At 55.0% G+C, this 19,357-nt stretch overlaps 7 protein-coding genes across 7 annotated transcripts; 3 read left to right on the plus strand and 4 right to left on the minus strand.

Annotated features, from left to right (window-relative positions):
- Positions 1 to 92: 92 nt before the first annotated feature.
- On the minus strand, positions 93 to 1,384 carry TRIREDRAFT_103930 (uncharacterized protein; the record flags this gene model as incomplete). Its single annotated transcript, XM_006962370.1, has 3 exons — positions 93 to 898; positions 1,059 to 1,220; positions 1,321 to 1,384. 3 exons carry the CDS (start codon positions 1,382 to 1,384, stop codon positions 93 to 95), a joined length of 1,032 nt encoding a protein of 343 aa, XP_006962432.1.
- Positions 1,385 to 2,140: 756 nt separating this feature from the next.
- Positions 2,141 to 4,342, minus strand: TRIREDRAFT_75001 (calcium sensor protein). Its single transcript, XM_006962371.1, has 5 exons — positions 3,916 to 4,342; positions 3,383 to 3,750; positions 3,063 to 3,148; positions 2,593 to 2,888; positions 2,141 to 2,538 (listed from the first exon to the last, which is right to left on the minus strand). Exons 2-5 carry the CDS (start codon positions 3,391 to 3,393, stop codon positions 2,359 to 2,361), a joined length of 573 nt encoding a protein of 190 aa, XP_006962433.1. The 5' UTR covers positions 3,394 to 3,750; positions 3,916 to 4,342; the 3' UTR covers positions 2,141 to 2,358.
- Positions 4,343 to 5,225: 883 nt separating this feature from the next.
- On the plus strand, positions 5,226 to 6,638 carry TRIREDRAFT_120248 (uncharacterized protein; the record flags this gene model as incomplete). Its single annotated transcript, XM_006962161.1, has 2 exons — positions 5,226 to 5,572; positions 5,633 to 6,638. 2 exons carry the CDS (start codon positions 5,226 to 5,228, stop codon positions 6,636 to 6,638), a joined length of 1,353 nt encoding a protein of 450 aa, XP_006962223.1.
- A 2,257-nt stretch (positions 6,639 to 8,895) lies between these two features.
- On the plus strand, positions 8,896 to 10,914 carry TRIREDRAFT_55362 (uncharacterized protein; the record flags this gene model as incomplete). Its single annotated transcript, XM_006962162.1, has 1 exon — positions 8,896 to 10,914. One exon carries the CDS (start codon positions 8,896 to 8,898, stop codon positions 10,912 to 10,914), a length of 2,019 nt encoding a protein of 672 aa, XP_006962224.1.
- Positions 10,915 to 11,553: 639 nt separating this feature from the next.
- On the minus strand, positions 11,554 to 12,306 carry TRIREDRAFT_55224 (uncharacterized protein; the record flags this gene model as incomplete). Its single annotated transcript, XM_006962372.1, has 1 exon — positions 11,554 to 12,306. One exon carries the CDS (start codon positions 12,304 to 12,306, stop codon positions 11,554 to 11,556), a length of 753 nt encoding a protein of 250 aa, XP_006962434.1.
- Positions 12,307 to 12,929: 623 nt separating this feature from the next.
- TRIREDRAFT_55599 (uncharacterized protein) lies at positions 12,930 to 15,557 on the plus strand (the record flags this gene model as incomplete). The annotated part of the gene is made up of 3 exons (XM_006962163.1): positions 12,930 to 13,089; positions 13,155 to 13,409; positions 13,465 to 15,557. The coding sequence occupies 3 exons, from the start codon at positions 12,930 to 12,932 to the stop codon at positions 15,555 to 15,557; spliced, it is 2,508 nt and encodes an 835-aa protein (XP_006962225.1).
- A 786-nt stretch (positions 15,558 to 16,343) lies between these two features.
- Positions 16,344 to 18,721, minus strand: TRIREDRAFT_103937 (uncharacterized protein; the record flags this gene model as incomplete). Its single annotated transcript, XM_006962373.1, has 3 exons — positions 16,344 to 16,459; positions 16,537 to 18,188; positions 18,645 to 18,721. The coding sequence occupies 3 exons, from the start codon at positions 18,719 to 18,721 to the stop codon at positions 16,344 to 16,346; spliced, it is 1,845 nt and encodes a 614-aa protein (XP_006962435.1).
- Positions 18,722 to 19,357: the final 636 nt, after the last annotated feature.

Below are 19,357 nucleotides of genomic sequence, written 5' to 3' on the forward strand. Positions count from 1 at the left end.
AGTAAGGTACGGTAGAGATGACCATGCCCGTATCAACCAAACCTCTGTATGTACATCAGCCAAGTCATGGTAGCATCAGAGATACAGAACGATCAGAAGGAATCCTTGAGAATGCCAATATGCACCACAAAGCCCGCTTCGGGCCTCAACTCTCGAGGCATCCTCTCCCCCGGCACCCTCCACACGCGAAAATGTTCCCGAAAGGCCGTCAGCCAGGTATTAAAGACGTCGTCGTTGCGCAGCTGCTGCGCGACGATGCACAAGCACGAACGAAGATTATTCTCATCATCATCAGCAGCAGCAGCAGCAGAGGCGTCTTGTTGTTGTTGTTGTTGTTGGTTTCGTAAGTTAATGTCTTTGTTGCGAAGGGCGCAGATGTCGACGCAGGTTTGGACGAATGGCTGGATGAGGGCGTAGTTGTACACGCAGTCGCAGGAGACGAGGGCGTCGAAGGAGGATGTTGTGCGGGAGTGGGTGAGGGCGGGTGTTACTTGGGAGGTTTCCCAGTCGAGGACTTCAAAGTGGATGTCTGCCGTTGTTGTTGCTGTGTTGCTTGGATGAAGGGGGGTTGATGATGATGATGGGGGAGAAGGGGTTTTTGGTGGTGCTGTGCTTTTCTTAGATCTGCTGGGATGGGCCTTCTTGGATGATGATGAAGAGGAGGGTTTGGAGGAGGAGGAGGAGGGGAGGTTTGCGGCGAGGTTTTGGAGGAGGAGTTTTTGGACGTAGGGCTGATCCGTGAGAATGTAGCGGGCTGCGAGATGGGAGAGGGAGAGGGCGTTGAGGGGGGAGATGCCGCAGCCTAATTCGACGATGGATGATTTTGCGAGGATGGGGGTGAGTGGGTTTGAGGGGGAGGAGAGCCACTCTGCGAAGAGGGGGGTGATTTTCCAAATGACTTTAATACATATACATATATATATATATTCACTGTTAGCTAACATAGACTCGGGAGAAGTTGTGGGTTGGTAGATAGGTTGTGAATTTTGAGGGAGAAGGGAGAGAGGATGAGAGGTGATGGTTGGGGGGGGGACAGGGGGAGGAGGAGGGGAACTGACCTGCGCCTGTGGTGCCGCCTTTTCGACTCGATGCGAGGATGCCGGGGGATTGATGAATAGTCACGTCCTTTCCGTTGAGCTGGATCTCTACTGTGGAAGACTGGGGGTCGATGAAGCCCAGGTTTTCGAGGGGCGGGTTGTTGGCGTAGAGGAGGAATGTCTCTATAAAGGAGGGGGGGAAGAAGTCAGTTCTATATCTGTTGCAGGGACCACGTATGGAGAATAATCATGTGGCAAGGATAAAGTTTAGAGTGCAATGTACCTTCGTCGGGGTCTTGGATCTCATCTTCGAGATTGGAGAGAAGGTCCTGGAGGGAGTTGGCCATTGATGTTTTGTTATCTTCTCTTGTGTGTGTGTCTCGCGTATGTGTAGGTATATATCGTGTGCATCGGACGAGGTTCTTTCTCCTGCAAGAGTTTGAAAGAAGAATAAAGACGAGAGTAACAGAAATTCAGCTAGTGAAAACGCCGAGTACACCCACCACTGCTTTTGCTCAAAATGTCAAAACAAGCACAATGGACAAGTCTCGTATCAGTGAGGCAATGATGTCGTGGGTTATTATTTCCTCAATCACCCTCGGATGACCAAAAAAATGCTAGAACCTAAGGTATACAGCCCAAAATCCACTCCCCTACAGGGTAGGTAGGGTAAGTCAGCTTTTTGCTACAATTTAGGTAGGTAGAGGAAAAAAGAACGACGAGTCTCCACTTTATGCCCATCTGCTCACAAATTGGAACGATATAGACTGTCGCGGCTGCATGGCATGTCAGATCCTTATCATATTAGAGGTGACCTCTTGTTTGATTCAAACCCTTGAGACTGGCTATTACGGATGTACCGGAAGAGATATCAACCTAATCTGTATAGGTACAGAGGATACATACATACAGCCGTGACTACCTGAGGTAGCAAACACCACCTGGACGAGTTATCCAGAGTCCATCATCTCCAGCTCCTTTCTATAAGCCAAAAATCTACAAGGCACGAATGAGGCTGTGTAGCCGTCACGCAACCAGGCAGAGTAAAAAATGTCAATATCATATACCAAACTGCCTGATTCGCCGTCGTGCACAGCCCCTCCACCAAAGAAAAACGTCATGAGCAAGAATAGGTAGGCCCTCGAGGAAACGGGGTAACGATACAAGCGGGAAAACAAGCAACCTGCTGTTCTTTGTGGGCAAAACATACAAGAGAGCTTTCCCCCAAAAGTACCAGTCGCCTAGACCACCGACCAAAAAAAAAGACAGAAACAGGAAACAGAAGCTCGACAAAGGGAACGAAACAGCACCCGGGGGACAGTTACACCAGCCCGTCGTATAAAGACAGCGCCGAGACAATCGTCTCGTCTCGTTTGCTTCCCTCCTTGAACTCCTCCATGTCCAGGCTGCCGTTCTCGTCCTTGTCCATCATGCGAAAGATCTTCTTAACACGCTTCTCGGGTGTATCCTCGTCTTCGGGTAGTTTAACCATGGAGCCGACCTGTGAAATCATTAGCCCACTGCAAAGCACCCGCCGGGCCTGTTGATTGCGCACCATCTTGTAGATTGCCTCTACAATCTGAAGCATCTCGTCGTAACTGATCTTGCCGTCGCCGTCAATGTCGTACAGCTGAAACGCCCAGTCCAGCTTGTCCTCCATCTTGCCCCGGCTGGTGACGCTCAGTGCGCAGATAAACTCCTTAAAGTCGATGCTACCAGACTTGTCGCTATCGAACACGTTGAATACATAGTCGGCAAACGAACTCGGGTCTCCAAATGGGAAAAACTGCCGGTAGATCTTCTGAAACTCCTCTTTGGAGAGCATGCCCGAGGGGCAATCTTTCAAGAAGCCTGCACGAGAACCTTGACGTTAGAACCCGCTTGAAGCTTTTTTCTTTGGTTTTCTCATCTTGTGACGACGCATGAGGGGCTTCCCATCATGCCGCCTGAATGCAGACGAGATTGAGGGAATGAGGGGTTCAAGCATTCTGCACCCCCCCTGTCTCGGGTCCGGGAGTTGCTCACCTTTGTACCACTGCTGCAACTCCTTCTTATCAAAATGAGTCGACTTCTGCAGCTCGGCGAGCTGCTCCTGCGAGAGTTTTGACTGCCTATAATCGTGAAGCACAAGCAAATGTCAGCCTCGGCATGCGTACAGCCCGTTCCCCTTGTTGATGTGCCTGTGCCAGTCAACTCCGCCGGCGGCCAGCACATGTCCATGGCCAGCCTCCCCTTGCTCTCCCCCTCCCCCTCTTTCCATGCCAATGCATGCTCGTGCGGTTCCTCTTCCTCGGCAACATGCAAACTCAGAGACTTGTAAGGGGTTTTCGCGCAGGCCCACTCACGATTTGCCCATGATATTCTTGGGCCGGTAGAAGAGAGGATTTGAACGGATCGGAACAGGAGACGCCGCTTGAGTTTTCGGGAGAAATGGCGGGATTGGCGAAAGGGCGGCTACTTCCGCGGAGGTAGAGGATATCACGAGAGGCGCCGCGGTGAGGCTATCGAGTAAAATCCGAGGTCGCGGGTGAAATATTGCGCAATCGACCGACGGCGGTGTATCTCGTCACAATTCGGCGCTGGACAGGGAGCCAAAACAAAGATCGCCAATGCGCTCGTTCTCGTGCTCGCGCTCGTACTGGTGCTTCGTCAGAGAGCTCGCCGTCGCTCGTCTCGGGGCGTCAGTCGTCGTAATGGCTTCGAGACCTCAAGGCTGCCAGCAAGCATGAGTACAAGTCCGGGCAAGATGCAGAACAGCAGGCCCAGCAAGGAAGGGCAGAAGGGCGAGGATCGATAGACCCAAACGGTGCCGAGAATCTGAGTCTGCAGGGACAAAGAAGGAGGCAGAGAGGGAACAAACTGGTCTGGGAGGCAGTACAAGTAGATGCGGCGGGTTGCACGGGGCAGAAGAAAGAGAGCCAAGGTACGACGGCGGATATGCTCCCAACAAACGGAACGCGAACGCCCACAGCAAGGATGGAAAACTGGTCTAAAAACGGCTTCTTTTTTCGGCACAGCGTAGCCAAGAGACGTGGCTGACAGTGTCAGAGGCGAGGCAAGCAGAAAAGGAAGAAAAAGGGCCGCGGTCTGGAGGCGCGAATCGGAGCCAGAGGCGGGACGATGATGGCAAGTTTGGTAGCAGATAAATTGGCGATGATGGGGGAAAGCGGAGGGACTCGGTACGACCAGACAGAGGGGACCAAGCTGTGGCTTAGCAGGAGCAGACACACAGAGGAGGGGCCACCGTATGACGCCTGGCTGGCTGTTTCTTGGTTCCGGGTCCAAGTGAGCCGCATAGCCCACCCGCTAGGGGGAGGGGCTTCAGAGGCCTTTAGGGAGGTCTTTTAGGGGCCGTTGATGCTGAACAAGCCTGCTGGCGCGCTGACAAACGCTGAAGCACCCGCCTGGAGGCCCCCCCGGAGGCTGTTCCAAGGTTAGTAGCGGGGTTTGGGCAGCGCGCACCTCGACCTGGAGTCGCTCGGATCGGAGCCTTCAGACCCGAGAAGTGGCAGCCCGACCGGTCAAGTTAAGAGGAAACTGCGTCCACCGCTACCTACCTACGACTGAGGAGCCGCAGGGGGGAGGGACGGAGGGAGGGAGACCAGTCTGACAACAAATGCATGCTGTCGAGACAGATGACAAGTGATGCGGATAATGAATGAATGCCGTGCAAAAAGGAAAAGAAACGGGAAAAAGGAAAAAAGATGGGGCTTCACCGGGATTCGAACCCGGGGCCTCCTGCAAAGGCGATTCTGAAGAATCGGGGACTTCAGGTGTTTTCCCGAAGCAGGAATCATACCACTAGACCATGAAGCCAGTTGTAGACTTGAACCCATCGCTGGTTGCAAAGCGGGGAAAGTAATCTGCCTTATATAGCCAATCTCTCCCACTTGACGCAGGCCGCGGATTGGCTGTCTGTAATGCCTTATGCACCCTCTGCTTTAGATGGTTTACCTAACCTGCAACAAGATGCGAATGCTCTTGCCTTGGCTCAACATCAGATACAACGCGTCAAGAAAGTTACAAGAAGTGTTGAAGCTCTACCAATGGTCAGCAACGTTTGTTGTTGAGTATTTCCTGCTCATCAGGCATTTATCGAGCCCTGGCATGGTTTGACCGCTGGACTGGTCGCTTTTCATCCAACATCATAGCAAATCTTTATGGTATACAGAGTGCATTTTCATCGCCATGCTGCATCATCTGAGCCTTCCCTCTCTCCGCTCTGCTCAGTCATCCGGAACCGGCGTACCCGGCAAACGCGTCACGCGGAAACCTTCGGGCTTGTTCAGCACCAGCCTCTCAAAGCTCTCACCCAAGTCGCGCTCGTGCTCCTTTGAGGCTACAAAGCCAGCCGGGGACATAGATCTCGACAGCGACGAGGATGATGCGAAGCCTCGCCAGCCGTCGAAACTCACCCCCATAGGCTCCGAGGAAGAACCGCACAATGCTGCTCGATCCAACATGGGCGCCAAGCCCTGGCACCAATCTACCCTGCTGCCGGCGCCGAGGAAGGGAAACCCTATTCATAGCCGATAGTGGAAGGACTATCGAGCGTTTCCGTCCCTTCGCAAGAGCAAAGATGAGGTTGACGATAGCCCGGACTCTTCCGCCTCTGGCAGCCGCTCCGAGTCTTCGCCCGGGATCTCGTCCGAGAGCAGCGAGCACTTCCAAGGGTTGATGGGCGATCTCAAGCTCGATGCCTTTGACTCGGACGCCTCGATTTTAGGGGACTTTGACCGTCACCATCGGACAACTTCCTCCTCGTATCCCTCTCACGGGAAAGCTTCTACTCGAATTCAGTCGCCAGAGTCAATGTACCGCCCCAACAGGCTCAGTTTTACCAACCTATCACGCTACGGCAGGGCCAATGACCGACTATCGAACCTCCGGTCAACTCTGGCCTCAGATGAAAGCTACGACGTGACCATGAACACCACCGTCTCCGACGTCTTGACAGAGGCCGACACCGCCATCGCCGAGTGGCAGGACCACCAGCAGCTTCGGCCAGCAGAAGCCTCACTCCACAGAATCCCGCTCTTGGAGAGCACGGAGATCCTCCCCGGCGATTCTGCCTCCCAGCAGCCGAGCCCCTCCGGAGGGCATCTACCATGTGCCAGTCCCGGCTCAGCGACTGGCAGATTGACTTGGCGGAGCGGCAGTCCCATGAAGAATCAGTACGATGGCATTCACGAAGCGAACAATCGGCACCAGAGCCCCGATTCTACCAGGCAGCCGCCGTGCACGCCCGCGAACCAGAACCCGCAAAGGCCGTCGAAGCGGAAAGCCTCCGTCTTCTCCCTCCGCAGCCGTACGGGCTCCATATCCAAGCACCGCAAGTTTGGTCTGCGCCAATGGGCCAGCAGCGTCTATCAGCAAGGGAGCAAGAGGCTTGCTACCCGGCTCAAGTGGATACGCCCGGCTCGGCGGGATCGGGGGCTGTTTGAATCGTGGAGAATGCGCCATCGCGGGACAAGCCAGGAGCCATCGTCTCCCTGCAGAGAAAAGGCCGAGAGGACGGCTGAGCACAGGGTTTGTCCCACTGCGGGCTGGTGGGATGAAGGGGTGAGTCGGTTCCAGGCGCCCGACTACATGAATTTCTAGAGGTGGCGTTCTAGCTTCATTTTGACGGGGATGCAGCTCGTTTCGTGGTTGATGGTGGACTTGGAGTGGGATAGATGCCGGTCTATATCGCTGCTCTCGGTTCATCACATGCACACGCGGAGAAGCAGTGAATTGAGTAGAGACAGGATTCGAATAGCACTAGGATGCTGTCATAGAATGGTATCATTATCAAACGTGCAGGCTTGCTGTCTACATTATTCCTCTTTGTGTTCGTATCCAATAATAGCAGGGGGTAGTGATACACATGTTTTGCTTACGCCGGAGCTACATGTCCGATGGGAACAGCAACAACACTATGCGTGAGCCGCATTTCGCGAGCTCAATGAGACGATAAACTCGATAATCATGGACGTCAGGATGCATTCGACCCCAATGTTGGAAGCGAAATGCTCCCTGATAGGAAAGTCACGAGGTGAGAGCGGACGGTTTCGTGGAGCCGTTGCCAAAGCCATCACGATTCGCCTCACCCGCCGCTGTGGAGCTTACTAAATCGCAGTTTGTCGCGTCTTTCCGGACCTGTTGCAGCGTTGCCATCGTCCAACTCCGTCAGATATCACCTGAGAAGCTTTAACCGAGCTTTGAACATGGCTGCTTTAACCCGTATGGCCCCGAACCATCTGGCCATTTCTGTGTGATTTACTCTGGAGAGCTCCTTGGCTTGAGTGCGTGATGAGGAGGCTATGATGTAAACGAAAAAGGTGATAGGGGCAATATGGAAGGTAGGAGAAAGAGCTTGGGGATCGGATCTGACAAGACAAGGTTCACTTGTGGATGTTGGTGCTTGCAAAGGAGCTTGGGGTTGCCTGGTGAGGCAAATTTACGAACGGGAGAGAAGCTTGAGGTAAGAGTTTCAGTCTGACGGTTTGTAGGTACTGTGATCGACAGAGTATTCGCGACGGTTCACATTCGCATCGGCTAAGTCTAAAGTGACAAAAGGTGATTGATTGCTCGAACCTCGGTCTTGCTCGGTGAAGCTCGTGTCGAGGCCGAGAAACGTCCCATTTCTGCGTGATTAGGTCATGCTGCTCGATCGCGATCATTCCGATCATTCGAGCAAGCAGCTTGCAGCTCAGCATCACTGGGCGACGGCGCATCCAGTAGGAAGCCGTGGACAAAGATGGATCGAGCAATATCAGCCAATTGCAGCCGCAGTGGCCCCCCGGGTGTGGCTAGTTGCTCGGTAAGGTAACTGGTGGGAAATGGTGGCTGAGCTGACCGTGGAGCCCAATGGCATGAAAGCTCCGGGTTTCTGCGACTCAGAATCTGGGTACCTGAGGCAGGCAAATCAGCTGTTTTGACGCCTGAGCTGACCAGGCAGGTACGAGTGGTTAGGTACTGTAATTGCAATACCCACGCCGGAAGCTGTCCAGCACCTTCTGGCGGCTTGTGGTGCTTCATGGTGGGGCAGCTGTGTACCTACTACCGGTGCACAGCAGCTGCAGTGTATGGGTGCACGAGGTACTGGAGACCCCGCCACTGCCCCGCGATGCAGTTTTTTTCCTTCTTTGTCGCCTTGAGAGCTGGAGGGGAGATGACATCAAAGAGAGGGGAATCATGAGGGGTGAAGGAGGAAGGAGCCGCGAATTGGAGGTACCTGCGAGTAAGTACCAGGAGGAATTGGGAAGCAATTGATGGAAGCTTCTCATGGGTAAGGCAAAGGTCAGGTCAGGCGAGGTACCTGTAGCTACGATAGCAAGCAAAACAAAGAACTAGACAACGGTAGTACCTAGTAAACAAAGAAGGGAAAAAAAAACAAGCAGATGCAATGGCGGGGCAGCAGCGCAGCTGAAGCCATCATCAGGCACTGATGCCCCGCCGGAAAGGAAAGCACACAGAAGCTCAAGGCACGCAAAAATGCCAGCAAAAAGCCCAGAGAGACAAAGAAAGAACGAAGGCGAAAGGCAAAACGCGCAGGGGAGGGGCTTCCAGCTGCTTCGGCGCCTGGCCTAGGCGTTTGCAGTGCCTACCAGAGGCTTCTGTTGTGCCCCTGCAGGCGGCCGGTGTGGGCACCCTTGGAACAGTGTAGAACCGCATCGAATCTCCATCCCGCTTTATTTAGACGCTGCGAGCAGACCGAGCTGCACCAGATCTTTTCTCTCCAGAACATACTCATCCACAACAAACAATCATCACACGCACACTTCACTTCTCCTACACACTCTTCACACGCTTTTTCCTTTTTTTCCTTTTTTTCTAGTTCTCACACACACATCACACACACACAATGGCTGCTAGTATGGGACCAGCCGTCGGTATCGACCTGGGTACTACCTACTCATGCGTCGGTATCTTCCGTGAGGACCGATGTGATATCATCGCCAACGACCAGGGTAACCGAACGACGCCCTCGTTCGTTGCCTTCACCGACACCGAGCGTCTGATTGGTGATGCCGCCAAGAACCAGGTCGCCATGAACCCCCAGAACACCGTCTTCGACGCCAAGCGGTTGATTGGCCGCAAGTTCGCCGACCCTGAGGTCCAGGCCGACATGAAGCACTTCCCCTTCAAGGTCATCGACAAGAACTCCAAGCCCGTCATCGAGGTTGAGTTCAAGGGCGAGAAGAAGACCTTCACCCCCGAGGAGATCTCCTCCATGGTCCTGACCAAGATGCGTGAGACCGCCGAGGCCTACCTTGGTACCACCGTCAACAACGCCGTCATCACCGTCCCCGCCTACTTCAACGACAGCCAGCGTCAGGCTACCAAGGACGCCGGTCTCATTGCCGGCCTCAACGTCCTGCGTATCATCAACGAGCCCACCGCCGCTGCCATCGCCTACGGCCTTGACAAGAAGGTCGAGGGCGAGCGCAACGTGCTCATCTTCGATCTCGGTGGTGGTACCTTCGATGTGTCCCTCCTGACCATTGAGGAGGGTATCTTCGAGGTCAAGTCCACTGCCGGTGACACTCACTTGGGTGGTGAGGACTTCGACAACCGTCTGGTCAACCACTTCGTCAACGAGTTCAAGCGCAAGCACAAGAAGGTTAGTAGCAGCACCCATGTTGCCCCCCACTCTTTAGACGCACGGCATATGCTAACTCCCGACCAGGATCTGTCCACCAACGCTCGTGCTCTCCGCCGTCTCCGCACTGCCTGCGAGCGTGCTAAGCGAACTCTGTCTTCGTCTGCCCAGACCTCGATTGAGATCGACTCCCTGTACGAGGGTATCGACTACTACACCTCCATCACTCGTGCCCGTTTCGAGGAGCTGTGCCAGGATCTCTTCCGATCCACCATCCAGCCCGTCGACCGTGTCCTTGCCGATGCCAAGATCGACAAGTCTCAGGTCCACGAGATCGTCCTCGTCGGTGGCTCCACCCGTATTCCCCGCATCCAGAAGCTCATCACCGACTACTTCAACGGCAAGGAGCCCAACAAGTCCATCAACCCCGATGAGGCTGTCGCCTACGGTGCCGCCGTCCAGGCCGCCATCCTGTCTGGTGACACCACTTCCAAGTCCACCAACGAGATCCTGCTTCTCGATGTCGCTCCCCTGTCTCTCGGTATCGAGACTGCTGGTGGCATGATGACCAAGCTCATCCCCCGCAACACCACCATCCCCACCAAGAAGTCCGAGGTCTTCTCCACCTTCTCCGACAACCAGCCTGGTGTGCTCATCCAGGTCTACGAGGGTGAGCGCCAGCGCACCAAGGACAACAACCTGCTCGGCAAGTTCGAGCTTACCGGCATCCCCCCTGCGCCTCGTGGTGTTCCCCAGATCGAGGTCACCTTCGACGTTGATGCCAACGGTATCATGAACGTCTCTGCCGTCGAGAAGGGCACTGGCAAGTCCAACAAGATTGTCATCACCAACGACAAGGGCCGCCTGTCCAAGGAGGAGATTGAGCGCATGCTGTCTGACGCCGAGAAGTACAAGGAGGAGGACGAGGCTGAGGCCAAGCGTGTCAGCGCCAAGAACGGCCTCGAGTCGTACGCCTACTCTCTCCGCAACACCCTCAACGACCCCAAGGTCGATGAGAAGATTGAGGCCGCCGACAAGGAGACGCTCAAGTCTGAGATTGACAAGATCGTCCAGTGGCTCGATGACAACCAGCAGGCCTCTACTGAGGAGTACGAGTCTCACCAGAAGGAGCTTGAGGGTGTCGCCAACCCCATCATGATGAAGTTCTACGGAGCTGGTGGTGAGGGTGGCATGCCCGGTGGCATGCCCGGCGGTGCCGGTGGCTTCCCTGGCGCTGGCGGCGCTCCTCACCAGGGTGGCGATGACGGCCCTACCGTCGAGGAGGTCGACTAAATGCACAACAAGCCCTTTTGATACCCCAAACATCATCAGACTTGAGCCTCAAGCTTGGTAACGCGTCTACGATGTGTGGAGGCCTACTCTAGGGGATCAAGGCATGATGCATGATTAAATTCTTTCCTTTGTTCTCATTTGCTTTTTCCGCACTAGCATTTCACGGATATGAAGGGTAAAAAAGCTGGGCGGGTTGGCCCTGGTTTTGTACTTTAATGAGTTTTACGTTTTTAAGGGAACCAATACATCAATGGTTTAATTAATCAAGACTGTCTGACTGGTGACTGTGAAGTTAAAGTGACTGTGAATTTATATCATTGACTATATGGAGTAAGTCAATGGTTAACCCTTTTCAAGATTGTCTGACTGGTGATCTTGATGTAAACGATATGACTATGGAGGAGAGATGTTCAATTGCAGCAAGATAATGAACATGATACAAATATTTGTATGTTTCACATGTTGTAACTTGTCCAGCGACGAACTCATTTCTTAACAGCTCTCTAATTCGTCTCTCCACGGCATATCCATATCCTCTCGTATCCATCGTGAACATCCTGCTTAGCCTTCACTCTCGGACGCTTATTTTTCATCTGCCGCGATCTATCCTAATTCGCTGTACCGTTGTGTAAACTATCCTCATTTCTCTTTTTCAAATCCCAGATCCTGCCGTATCTTCTTCCTCCTCTCTTCCTCCAACTTCCTCCACTCGTCATCGTCCACAGTCGCAATCTCGACGGCCTCGGCAAACGCGGTCCCGGGCTCGACCTTGCGCTCCCTGGCCTCCCAGACGTCCTCGCTGCTGCGGGCGCCCGGGGCGTAGTATTTCTCGTACTCCTTGCGGCGGTAGTGGTCGCGGATGGCCCTCTCCTTGAGCGGGCCCGAGTAGGACTTTGTGCGCATGCAGAACCAGAAGTCGTCCCAGAGGTGGGAGCAGGAGCGCATCTCGCCGTGGCGGTAGACGGCGTTCCACTGGCCACCGAGGGAGTTGCAGGACCAGGCGAGGTCGAAGGCCTGGCGGCAGGACATGTCGGTGGGGAGGAGGGATTCGGCGACGGGGGAGAGGGGCGGGATGGGGGGTTGTTGTTGGTCTGGGTTGGTGGTGGATGATTTTGAGGAGAGCCATTTTGAGAGGAGGGATGGTGATGATGATGAGGTTGAAGAGGAGGAGGAGGAGGAGGGTTGAGGGGTGGAGTCGTCGGATTTGTTGAAGATGTCGAGGAGTTTCTGGATCTCGGGGTCGACGGGCTCGTTGGGAGCTTGGGAGGTAGTGGGTGTTGATGGTGGGATTGATGGCTGGGGAGGCGTTGATGAGGATGTCTGTGATGGTGAGGCGGTTGACGATTGGTCGGTCGGTGGCTTGGAGGGTGGTGATGTCCAGAGCCAGCCCATTGTGAGGCTATTCGCGGTGCGATGGATGTAGATGCGGGTGGGTTGATGTAGATGAGCTTCGTCAGAGGATTCAGTCGGTCCTCGGGAGTCTGTACTGCGGCTCTTCTGTGAAAGGAACCTCGGTATCTGTGCAGGTGAATCGATTGGACGTAGTTGGTGCTGTAATTGTTCGAGCAGTTTATGGCAATCGACTGCTTTCTTGCAATTCTGACGCTCAATCCTATGGCCTCATCTTTTTCGGCTTATCGAAGTTGACGGATAAGTCTGGTTGCGCCTCGGTCGGGAAAAACATCTTGTCCGAAACGCTTTGGGCCTTTCCCTTTTTGGAAATCTGTAGAAGAAGCTGGGATTGATCTGCTTGCTATGACCTCATTGGCCGTCGAGCCATTCAGCTAGCTCGTCATGCTATGAGAGAGCTCGACAACAAGGCGAGACTTTTTATTGCCTCTCCTCATATTGTTCCTTTAGAGCAGAGATATGTGCCGTAATTGTGGTCAAGAGCTGTCATGATTCCCTCGCGAAGCCTTGCGTTGCTGGCGGCGCGGTCCGGCGGCTCTCGAGCGCTGCGGTTATGGCCTGGAGTTGGCAGAGCGACAGCAACGAGACGGAGTGATTATGGGCTGATGAGGTATCGAGCTGGGCAGAGGATATGGGAGACGACCTCGGCTATACCCTTGAGCGATGGCGATCTTGAGGGCAAGCAGAAGGACTTGTCGCCTGCTGAGGAGCAGGAGAGCGGGCGATTCGATGTCAAGGCCAACGAGTCGATTCTCTTTTTCGACAGTGAGACAGTCCTGCTTGCAACTGATGATGTGGTTCCTTGGGGCTAATGGATTGTTCCTATGTAGACTTGTTTCCGCTCAAGCTAACCCCGGTGCTGAGTCTGCTGAGTCGACGGACGGAGACGGACCAGCAGCTGACGGATCTGCTCCAGCGGTTCAACAGCTCGTCTCTGGGCATCATGGATCCGATCCAGCTGGTCAAGAGGGCTATACCGGGCAACTTGCCCATCAAGGTGACGGAGATTATGCCGCGGCTCAAGGACGGAGGAGCGTTTGTCAAGTTTGAGTACGATCCCAGTTTGAGTGCATCCGAGATTGAAGGTGAGTGAACGGCCGACTCATACTGCTATGGGGGTTGATGCTGACTGTTGGCTAGCCAAGCTTTTGAAGAAGTTGAGGGAAGAGCCGATCAAGCCGTGGTTCAACCCCTTTGGTAGGATTCGAGCTCGTCTTGTTCGAGGTGTCCCCTGGCTCGAGGATTTGCACCGATACCCGTCGACCCTGCTCATGGTGGAATTCGTTCCCCCTGAACCAGGCGCTTCTGCAGCGGAACTTCCCGAAGAAGTTCTCTACAGCCTGTTTCGCCGATACGGAAAGATTGCGGACATCATCCCCCAGCCGGCCGATTCCAAAGTTACACCGAGATATGCCCAAATCGGCTTCCCTGTGCTTCGTGATGCCATCATGGCGCGGAATTGCCTCCACGGCTTCGTCCTGGGCGAGGCTCAGGGAGGCGGCAAGACTGGCACCAAGTTGCGGCTTTCTTACGTGAAGCGTGAAAAGGGACACAGCATCTGGAACTGGATCACGTCGCATCCTCGAATCGTCATTCCAATTGTGGCTGCGCTCATTGCGGGCGTCTCCGTCGTCATTTTTGACCCCATACGGCTCTTCTTCATCAAGATGCATGTGCAGCACTCCCTGCGCTACACCGACTGGAGGATATATAAGTGGTTCAAGTCGCAAACTGGGAGCTTCTCCTTTCACAAGACGCAGGAGCATATCGAAGGTCTCGGCACAATATGGAAGCATCGCAAAGATCTGATTGAGCAGCTGCAGAGCTGGCTTGACGGCAGTTCGGATACGTTCATTGTCGTCACCGGCCCACGAGGATCCGGAAAGGCAGAGATGGTCATGAGCCAAGCCCTGAGCGGACGCAAAAACGTCCTTCTCATCGACTGTAAGCCAATTACGGAGGCGAATGGCGAGGCTCTTACCATCAGGAGACTGGCGACGGCGGTTGGATACCGGCCGGTCTTCTCTTGGGCCAACAGTATCAGCAGCATGGTGGATCTGGCAATCCAGGGCACGACGGGCGTCAAGTCTGGCTTCTCCGAGACTCTGGAATCGCAGCTGAACAAGATTCTGCACACCACTGCCACGGCTCTGAAGACTGTCGCTCTCTCTGAGCGGAGCAAGGCGGACAAGGATGCAAACCTCTCTGAGGACGCGTACTTGGAGGCGCATCCCGAGCGCCGGCCCGTCATCGTCGTCGACAACTTCCTCCACAAGAGCGAGGACTCGAGCATCGTGTATGACATGATTGCCAATTGGGCCGCTTCGATTGTACAGAACAACGTGGCCCATGTCGTATTCCTCACCAGCGACTCCGCTTACTCAAAGTCTCTCACCAAGGCCATGCCCGACAGGGTCTTCCGCACCCTGTCTCTGGGCGATCTGGATGCCGACATTGCAAAGAATTTTGTCATTACGCGCTTGGAGGAGGATTGGAAGCGTGAGGCGCAGGAGGAAGCAGAGCAAAGCGATGAGAACAAGAAGCCCATCCCACGACCGAACTTGGCAGGACTGGATGAGGGCATCAAGGTCCTCGGCGGCCGTCTGACGGATCTCGAGTTTCTGGCACGGCGACTCAGGGCGGGACAGACGCCTCGGGAGGCAGTTGAGGAAATCGTCTCTGAGGACGCCACTGACATTGTCAAGATGTATCTGCTTGGGCGGACCGCCGACGCGGACAGGAAGTGGTCGACCGAGCAGGCCTGGCATCTGATCAAGGCCCTTTCCCAGAGCCCAACCCTGCGGTACCACCAGGTCCTTCTCTCGCCAACTTTTGCCTCGTCACTGTCATCCAACGCGACAAACGGCGAGGCGGCTCTCGAGAGCCTGGCCGGTGCGGAGCTCATCACCGTCGGGACGCACCAGGGCCGGCCCCAGACGATTACGGCCGGCAAGCCGCTGCACCAGGCGGCGTTTGGGGTGCTCGTCAAGGACCGGGTGCTGCGCGCAAAGATGGACCTGGCGGTCCTCAACGAGATGGCCAAGGTGGAGGCCAAGAACATTGATGCCGTGGAGAAGGAGCTGCAGCTGCTGGGCGGGCTGCCGCGGCACACGGGAGAGTCGGCGGGCAGAGTCATGTACTTGCTGGGGAAGCTGGATGCGGGACAGAGGAAGATTGCGCAGCTGGAGAGGGAGATGGGTGGGTTGAAGAAGATCCTGAATGAGGAGTTTTGAGGGGCGTTTTGAGTATAGGGGGGGCTTTGTATGATAGGATCGGGATGTTGGTGCCCGGGCATCTATGTGTATTCTCAGCACAAATTTATGATTTTCGTCATGGACTGATTGAAATGTACGCTTGAGTGATTCGCTTGGCCTTGACTATCCATTAAAGCCTGGTCGGTCGTCTTGAATATACATGAGAGTTGCAAGACATTTCAACCCCACAAGAAGACACAACCACATGCAACACCCAACGCAAATCACCCAACCTCACGTGCAAAGACATTAATACATATGAAGAGAAGAGAGAAAGATTGAAGGAGATCTCCATTGGAGGCTCGAAAGCCCTGCAAACCCAAGTCAGGAAAAAGAAAAAAAAGAAAATCAGACAAGAGACCTCCCCTCCTGGCCCGTTCCGCCATGGCAATTCGTCGTAATGCAAGGAATCCTCCCTCTCTGCGCCTTTCCTCAAAAAGATAGACATGGCATGTTCCCTCCTTTCTCTCATTGTTTTTCTTCTTCTTCTTTTCCATGTAAAATTGAACATGACACATTTCGATAGGTAGTTGGTAGCTTTTGTAAACAAGTAGGAAAAGAAGAAAAAAAAATAAAAGAGGTTCAGCGCTGAAACAAAGACGACGATTTCATCATCCCCCCATTTTCATGTGGTATCAACGTTAACAGAAAAAAAAAAAGAGAGGCTCCAAAGCCGGAAAATACTCAAACAGCCCTTCGTTTGGATTCAAACTCTCAATGCCATCCCCTCCCGCTCGACCCCCTTTTTTTCAAACTTCTCGTTCATCATGCTCCCACGCTCATCTGCGAGGCTTCGTACTGCGCGGGCGAAATCTCGCATGCTTGACAGAAGAAGACTCGGCTGGGGTTGTCGTAGTCATTCGTGATGCTGTAGTAATTGCCTATACAAAAAGCCTCTCTTGTTAGACAAAATCTCTCTTTTGTAAATCTCCTCTGTAATGACTTCAAGGGAACTCACCTCTCGGCACAAACCACATGCCGCCCGCTGATATGCGAAACTGGGCCTCGTTGATCGTCACCATGACCTTGCCCGTGTGCACGAAGAACACCATGTGCATCTTGCGCGAATTCTTGGGCCGCTTCTCGCCGCCCGGCGGCAGGTCGACGACGCCGGCGCCCATGAAGGGCATCGTCAGCGTCTTGGCGAACCGGAACGTCGCGTCGCGAATCTCCGACGTCTGCACCGCCTTGGCCGAGATGGCGATGCGCTCGTCCGTCACCTGGACGGGCTCGTCGTCGGCCGGCGGGTGCTCCTCGTGCTCCGTCTCCCAGATCACAATCTCGCCCTCGACGGTGCCCGGGTTGAGCTCCCACTCCTCGTACTCTTCCTCCTCTACCACCGCTTGCTTCTTCGCCTTGGGCCGCGCTTTGCCGCGCGATGCGGCGGATCGGACGGGCGCCTCCTCCTCGGGCACGCGGACGACTTCCTTGATGCTTGGCATGAGGAACCTATCCTTGGCAAACATGTCGGCTTGCTCCTCGACCTCGCGGACCACCTGTTCGCCCCTCCAGTATGCGACAGGCCTGTAGGAGTGTCGTCCTGACCTCGTCTGCGTTATGGTGTCGTCGATGTTCTTGCGCATGGATACTAGGCCGCGAGACTTTGGCATGGGAGGGCCACGCTGCAGCGCCGCAAACGACGTATCCCCAACTTCTTCGTCCTCGCCATCTCCTCCTCCAGAGCGGGCGTTCTTGGGCTTTCGCGCTGATCGGCCTTTGGTATTGTTGGTCTTGGGCTGAGCTTCGGCTTTCGGTTTTGCCTTGGCCTTAGCCTTGCTCGTTGCTGCGACGGGCGCGACTCTATCCCCGCGAGCGCCAGCAGGGGCTTTCCCTTTGCTTGAAGGTTTCGGTTTCGGTGGCTGGGCCTTGGAAACTGCCGGCGCAGTAGTGCGCTGCTTCTTTCGTGGGGCTACCTCCTCTTCCTCCTCCTCTTCTTCTTCCTCTTCCTCCTCCTCCTCCTCTTCTCTCGACTCCTCTTGGACTTCCGAGGAAGAGAGAATCCGGGAGTGTTTTGACGGTGGTGCTGGCTTCGTGGGTCGCTCCGGTGAAGCTGGTATTTCTTCGACACGCTTTCGCTTGGGTTGCCTCCCGGCTAGGCTGCGTTCTAGCATCGCGTCGAGTCTCGCATTTGCCTCTTCCGAGTCGTCCTGGTCCCTCGGCGAGCGTCGTCCAACGGTAACGCCAATCGGCTTTCCTCTACTGGCGCCTAGCTCTACTGAGGGTTCTTGTGCCTGAGCACGCTGAGCTGCCTTTGACTTTGCTTGAGGGGCTGCCTTGTTCGGCCTTCCACGCTTCTTCTGCCCTGACAATGGCACGTCATCGTCGTCTTGGGCGCGGCCGCCCCGGGCGTCTGACCTCGCCGAATCAACCATCATCATGGACTCGTCGCCGTTCTCGCCTGCGCCCATGACATCGTCGAGCTCCTCCGATCCCGACTCGGGCTCGTCTCTGTGCCGCGAGAGGCCGTTTACCGTGGTCGCCTTGTGCTTGCCGTTCGTCTTGGGCGTCGCCTTGCCCCCAGCCTTGCCGGCAAAGTCCAGCTTCCGGCTGACTGCTGCCTTTTCGGCGGTGGGATTGCGCGTGGGAGACGACGATCGATCGGATTGATTCCTAACGTCAGGTAAGGTAAGCCAGTAGTTCAAGTGAGAAAGCTTCAAGGGAGAGGGAGTAAGGTATACTGAAGACTGCGACGATTCTTGAGCACTGTTCGCGGCCCTGGCCCAGCACCTAAGGTTTTCGCATAAAGAGTGTCAGCAGCATAGAATCGAGGGCTTGCCAATCGTTGCCTCGGGAGGCCAGCGATTCGGCAGCGCAAGTTCGTGCAATCGTGCGGCCAAGCTCACTCGACGAGATCTCCATGTCCTCGCTCCCCGACTCCTCCTCGCGCGTGACTGCGCTTCGCGGCGACGAGAAGATGGCGTCCAGAGGCTGCATGCCGTGCTCGTCGCGCTCGCCCGTGTCCTTTAAGAAGGCGCCGGTTTTCCTGTTCTCACTGCTTCAGCCCGATGATATTCTTTCTTCTTTGGTTTCGTTCTTGTCTCATTGAATGGCGCCCCCCAAACGTACCGGCCTCGGACGCCGAGCTCGTGGAGAGCTTCCGGCTCGGCTGAAGCTTCGCCTCGCCGCCCGCCGCCTCGAGCCATGATGCGAGAATGTCGGGATTCGGTCAAGTGCGGAGAGGAGGGAAATCAGGTAAGTCGAACCGAATAAAAACAAACTACAATAGAAAAAATGAAGCTTTCGGTGCTCGACCCCTTGTAACCGATTCCCGCTGCTTCGACCCTGAAGCGACGCTGAGCTTCGGGTTTTGCGCTGGTCGAGATTCGAGGGTTTCGACGACGCGCCGGTTGGTGGATGTTGACGTGTTGAATCGGATGGAAGCTTGCGCGAAGAGATGCAGCTCCAGCTCACAGTTGCATGTTTTTTGCTGCCAGGCGGGGGGGGTTGGGGAACGCTGAGACGTCCAGTGGTACTGGAGGTAGCTGAGCCCGAGCTTCGATGCGCTGGAAGAGCGCCGAGGGACGAAGTTCCAGGCGGGCTTTAGTGCTTGTTGCCGAGCTCCAGCGGGTGGCGTTACTGGACGATGCGCTGTAGGGGGCCACTGCCTGGTATGTACTACTAGGTATGTACTAGTAGTAGTGCCCGGCTGGATAAGGTAAGGTACAACTTGCGTGGAGGGGATTAAAGAGAAACGCGTCTGGAGAGTGAAGGACGCGTCGAGGGGCTGGAGAAGCGGCTTGGTCTTTGATTGCTTCAACTCATCGCGATCCATATTCAGG

The sequence above is a fragment of the Trichoderma reesei genome, assembly GCF_000167675.1.
Source record: "Trichoderma reesei QM6a unplaced genomic scaffold TRIREscaffold_2, whole genome shotgun sequence".
Taxonomy (NCBI): domain Eukaryota; kingdom Fungi; phylum Ascomycota; class Sordariomycetes; order Hypocreales; family Hypocreaceae; genus Trichoderma; species Trichoderma reesei.

Bases quoted from the DNA above. Each gene is read 5' to 3' on its own strand.
- TRIREDRAFT_75001 (XM_006962371.1), bottom strand. The intron at 2,889-3,062 runs GTGAGCAACTCC...GTTCTCGTGCAG, and splicing joins GTTGCAGCAGTGGTACAAAG to GCTTCTTGAAAGATTGCCCC. The intron at 2,539-2,592 runs GTGCGCAATCAA...ATGATTTCACAG, and splicing joins TAGAGGCAATCTACAAGATG to GTCGGCTCCATGGTTAAACT.